Below are 5,250 nucleotides of genomic sequence, written 5' to 3'. Positions count from 1 at the left end.
TCAACTTTATTAATTAACAGCACTGCTACTACGACTAATCCTGTGTCCTGCAGGTTATGAAGTCTCAGTTTTCCTGTTTTCTCAACATCTGTAGAAAAAGAAACAAGTGAAAAAGTAAAATACTGTACTTCTACTTCTAATACCACTACAAGATTCAAAAGTTCAAAACTCACCTTAAAGAAGATTGTTGAGTTTATACTGTTGTATTATGAATACTTTAAATATTCTGATACTCATGATCTTCTTGTTCTAAAAATAAATAAATAAATAAAAAATAAAGGTTTCGTCACATCATTCTCCAGACATTTATTCTAGTTATATACTGTATTTAATTTGAAATCAGATACATACTAACCTTTATTATCTGAATGTGGTTTAGCTTTGATGTTGATTCTGAATATTATAGAAAGTATTGTTAGTGCGGCCACATGAACAGATTGTAATTAAAATCCTAACAGTAATTCATGCTGTATTTTGTCCCATTTAAAAAGCAATAATATATGTTTGTAATATTTTAACATTTGAATTACAAGATTACTAAATTATACAATTTAATGTATACAAATATATTATAATTATAAAATAATACTACCTTTCAGAAAATATAACATTTAGAAAGGTTAATGAAATAAATGTTGTTCATTCAATAATTAATCAAAACACTTTATAGAAAATTATCAAATGTCTGACTTGAAATAGTGTGAAGGTAAATTTTCACTTACTTTCTTTTATACATATAAAAGCCTCCAGCTGCTCCTGCAAAGCAAACTATCAAACATGCGATTACTATTCCAGCGATGGCACCAGCTGAGAGACCTGCAGCTTCTGAAATAAAACAAAAGGCAACAATGATCAATTCAGTCTGAAATATTAACTTAACCTACCTTTTGTTATTCTTCACCTGTTTAAGACTCTAGATCACATGTGACTGTATCAGCTACTGAATATTTACAGAAAACAGCTCAGAAACACAAATGACAACGCAACCAAATACTCGTGCATCTAGACTGGCAGTTTTACTTTATTTATCCTGTGAGATAATTCTAACCAGACCACTACAACCACAGAGAGTGGTGCTAAGAGTTCAGACTTAGTGGCAGTGTCTTAAAATATGATATGAGACAAGATCACACATTTACATTATTACTGTTTTGTTGTTGTTGTACAAAGTTTTTTCATATGAATAAAGTTGTGTTGAAGAGCAATTAAGCAGAGGGTTGTATTTCAAACCATTGTTGTCTCATAAACTTAAACTAATTTTTCCACGTTTAGTTGGTAGAAAATATCTGAGGGGAAACTTACAACTCTTCGAGATCCTCATGGAAAAAATACTGAAATCTAACCACAAATCCAAGAGAAACAACATCATCTACAATCAATACCTGTTACAGTCAATCCATGCTCCACTGATGATGTTTTCCCAGTTATATCATTCGTTGCTTGACAGGTGTAGCTGCCACTGTCAGAGAGTTCAGCCTCTTTAATGAACTCAGCAGAATCATTGAGTATCTCACTTCCATTGAACATCCAGGTGTAAGTGGCAGCTGGTGTGGACTCAACAGAGCAGGTCAGTTTAAACTTCTCTTTCATACGTATCTGACTTGGACCTGTGATTTGAACCTTCTCTGGTCCATCTGAACAAACAAAACATTTCCATCAACATTGTCATTGTGCCTCTGTGTTAACAGTTAATGTAGCTGAACAGTGTGGTACTCACAGTTAACCATCATGTTGTATTTAGCTCCATCACTGCTGATGGGGTTGCTGATGTTACAGAAATATTCTCCACTGTCTTTTCTAGTCACAGTGTTAAACTTCAACACTTTGTTGTAGTCGTGAAGAGTCATGTTGTCAGTCAGGATCAGAGCTGAACCATCCTTCCTCCAGTTTCTGGTGACGATAGAGCCAGAAGCTTCACAAGTCAAAATGAAAGAGTTTCCCTCCATAAGTGGAACATTTGTTGATGGATGGAGAGAAGCTCCTGATATTTTCTCTGTTGGGGAAAATATTTTGTAATAAAAGTTTGAGAACAGGAATAAATGTAACTTTGGAACTGAAAACTCAAAGAATAACACATCTACAATAAAGTATGAATGCACTTGATGACAGTGTGTCTATGAACACAATATTGAGACATCATTGTTTATGTGGCTACACTGATGTCTGGACCTCACTAGGTCACCGATTAACTTCATGACTCAGCTCAATTTAAGCATCAAATGTATTTATGAGCCACAATGTTTTGATCACTTGAGAGAAATTACTAGTTAAATTTAATTGAATGAAAAGTATATCCTGTAAACATGTGTTTTTAAATAGGTCATTTTAGTTTATATTTTTTCTGTGAGTACAGTAAGTATCAAAGGATCAAGCTCATAACCAGATGATAACCAGTCTTACCCAGTACAGAAATAGTCGAAGGCTGAGATGTTTGATATCTCAGAGTTTTGTGGTTAAAGGCCTGACAGCTGTAGTTTCCACTCTGACTCATCTGAATGTTCATCAGTCTGAGCTCTGGTCCAGTATCTGACAGCTTCACTCCATTCACAAACCACATAAACTGAGCAGAAGGTCTAGATTCAGCTGAGCAGATCATGGTGAAGTCTGATCCTTCTTCATAGTATTTTTGTGATGACAGTAATGTCAGTTTAATGTTTTCTGGACCATCTGCAGAGGGTGGCATGTGTGGAGGAAAATCAACAAGAGGGAACGTTAGCAGCTACATGACATGTGATCCATTATGAAGCCTCTGTGTCGTCATGAAGATCATACATGTGTTAGTTAGACACTCACAGCTGATGGAGAGGTTTACTGGACCACTGATGTCATTACTGACAGGATTGAACACGTGACACCTGAATGGTCCCTGGTCATAGCGAGTCACATTGACTATAGTCAAAGTGGAGTTTCCATCAGTGAGATCAACTCTGTCACTTTGTGTAACCTGAGAGCTGCCGTTCATCCAGAGGAAAGAGAGGGAGGATCCAGAGGAGGAGCAGGACAGACGGACAGAGCTGTTGAACTCCACCAAGTCTGAACTCATAGGAGTTACTGTTACATTGGAGACTGGCTCTGTGAGTGAGAAACACAATGGGTTCACAGTGGTCACCTCATAACAAAGGTTCAGTAGAGGGAAGCAGTGTAGTGGCTGTCAATAAATCTCATGATCATCATGACATGTTGAATATTCATGTGGATGTGGTCTGATCACATTTTACTGGTAGTGGTGGAAAAATAAATGATGTCATTTCTTATAGTTTATGTCTTGTTGTATTTTGTAAATCACTTTCATCTAGTTGTTGTTATTATTCTTACTTCATTTCTGTGTTTCTTTACCCTGTGCTTGCTGTATCACCTGTGTTCATTTAGTTAATTTGTCATTTGTTTTTTACAGTTAAAGTTTTTCTCTTCATCAATCTGTTTGTTGTTCTTCTTGTCTACTTTGTGTCATGCTGCCTTGTACCTGGTTTAATTTGCATTTCTCTATTTTACACCTGGATATCTACTTCAGATTTGTTTACTCCTGCCTGATTTGGTTTCCTATTACCACAAGATCTTTATTAATTTGCTTTTATTCCTCTGACCTCCTCTGTTGAACATTATAACCCACATAACCCAAAATTAAACAAAAGAGAGTCAACAAATAAAAACACAAAATATTCGAAATTAAAATGTTTTTTGAAATAACAAATGTAGTTCATAATTTGGTAAAAAAAAAAAAAAAAAAAAAAAAGACCTTTTTGTTTGAGTATTTTTTCTCTTTTTATAATGAAATAGGATGAGTCCATTTCATCAGGTTTATTTTCAATAGTTTGTATAGCACAGAATTTCTTCTTACTCAGTTTATGTGATTAATCTTGTCAGTTCAACAATGAAATGATGTAAAACTGTTGCTCACCATATACATCCAGTCTGATGGTTCCTAGTTGTTGTGCTCCTACAGATGGTATAATGACAACTGTGTATACTCCACTGTCACTAAGAGTCAGATTCCTGAGCTCCAGAGATGCAGTAGATGGGAAGTAGGTGATCCTGTCTATATACTCTGCTGAAGTTGTGTTTTCTGTATTTGAAGTGATTATATTTATGACACCAAAGCTCCAGCTGACAGATGGAAAAGGTTTTTCTGGTGGAGTCAGTGTTGTGGTGAAAGTCACTTTCCCTCCCACAGCTGCATTAAGAGGACCATCTGGCAACACACCAGCTCCTTCAGTTACACCTGAAAACAAAGATACACAACTGTGAAAGATTCTAATGACAATAAAGTGATAATTTGTTTGAATTCACAATTCATGACAAAGTCTTGATCTAAAAAAACAAAACTCATCAAATGATTTCCATTATGCATGAAGTCAGTGAGTAGAATCCTGATTTAGAAATACATGGATTTTACTCATTTTGTTTTACAGTGTTTCATTGTAGTTTAAAATATTATTTAATTAACTGGCTCTGTTTGTGGTTATTGTCTAACATACTGCAAGTAAACAAGTGAATCTTTCCATCCACACAATGAACTAATGTGTGTGTACATCAACATCACTATGAATGACTGAATAAATAAACTAGACATTTACAATATTAACACATTATCCCTTGAACATAACAAGCTTTTTGATCAATAAAATAATAAATACTTGCTTTTATCTGCTCTATCTAGTTGTAAGAACTCACCTGAGATGATACCCAGAAGGATGATACATATTACAACTTTTTCCATTTCATCTGTTGTAACATCAAGTACAAGAACTGGAAGAAAGATTTGCTTTAAACTCCTTCTCTTTCCTCTTCTAATGTCCTTATACTGAATGTTGATTTCAATATATAAAGGCAGCACAGGGAAGTAATGTGTAATTGAGAGAATCCATCATAATAAATGTTGATCATTAACCATGTGCTCATATAAAAGCTCATGGTTGATGCCATTAACTCTAGAGGGAAACAATGTAGAGTCTGTGGCGTTATCTCTGTAAACATCTAAACCTTATCAGGCTCCTGACTCTGTTTCTAGGTTGTTTTTTTTTGTCTGCATTTGTCTACATAGTTTAAGACCACAGGGTGTCAACATTATATGAGGTTGATGCAGTCATATTCTTGCAGCTGAATATTTTATTACTTACAGTGCGTGTGAGTGACCATCTCCAGCCCTCCCTGGGAACTGTCCTGTTGACTTTTACTGAGTGTAGTGACCTTGTGTGGCAGGGAGGGCAGTGTTACACCTCAGTGAACAGAGAGTGAGAACAAAGGACAGAA

The 5,250-nt window shown here is 35.4% G+C and overlaps 1 protein-coding gene across 1 annotated transcript; it reads right to left on the bottom strand.

The window, feature by feature from the left end:
• Positions 1–684: 684 nt before the first annotated feature.
• Positions 685–4,784, bottom strand: LOC125015872 (carcinoembryonic antigen-related cell adhesion molecule 5-like). The gene is made up of 7 exons (XM_047597894.1): positions 4,672–4,784; positions 3,899–4,219; positions 2,794–3,072; positions 2,401–2,667; positions 1,718–1,993; positions 1,383–1,634; positions 685–825 (listed from the first exon to the last, which is right to left on the bottom strand). The coding sequence occupies exons 1-7, from the start codon at positions 4,715–4,717 to the stop codon at positions 719–721; spliced, it is 1,548 nt and encodes a 515-aa protein (XP_047453850.1). The 5' UTR covers positions 4,718–4,784; the 3' UTR covers positions 685–718.
• Between the last annotated feature and the right edge of the window lie 466 nt (positions 4,785–5,250).

This window comes from Mugil cephalus, chromosome 11 (assembly GCF_022458985.1).
Source record: "Mugil cephalus isolate CIBA_MC_2020 chromosome 11, CIBA_Mcephalus_1.1, whole genome shotgun sequence".
Lineage (NCBI taxonomy): Eukaryota > Metazoa > Chordata > Actinopteri > Mugiliformes > Mugilidae > Mugil > Mugil cephalus.
This window is presented reverse-complemented; position numbering and strand designations above follow the sequence as displayed.

What these genes read in the sequence shown, in the direction of transcription:
- LOC125015872 (XM_047597894.1), bottom strand. Translation starts at nt 4,717, where the DNA reads ATGGAAAAAGTTGTAATATGTATCATCCTTCTGGGTATCATCTCAG. An exon ending in CATCAGACTGGATGTATATG is followed by an intron (nt 3,073 to 3,898) that starts GTGAGCAACAGT and finishes TCTCACTCACAG; the next exon opens with AGCCAGTCTCCAATGTAACA. An exon ending in ATACAACATGATGGTTAACT is followed by an intron (nt 1,635 to 1,717) that starts GTGAGTACCACA and finishes TTGTTTGTTCAG; the next exon opens with ATGGACCAGAGAAGGTTCAA.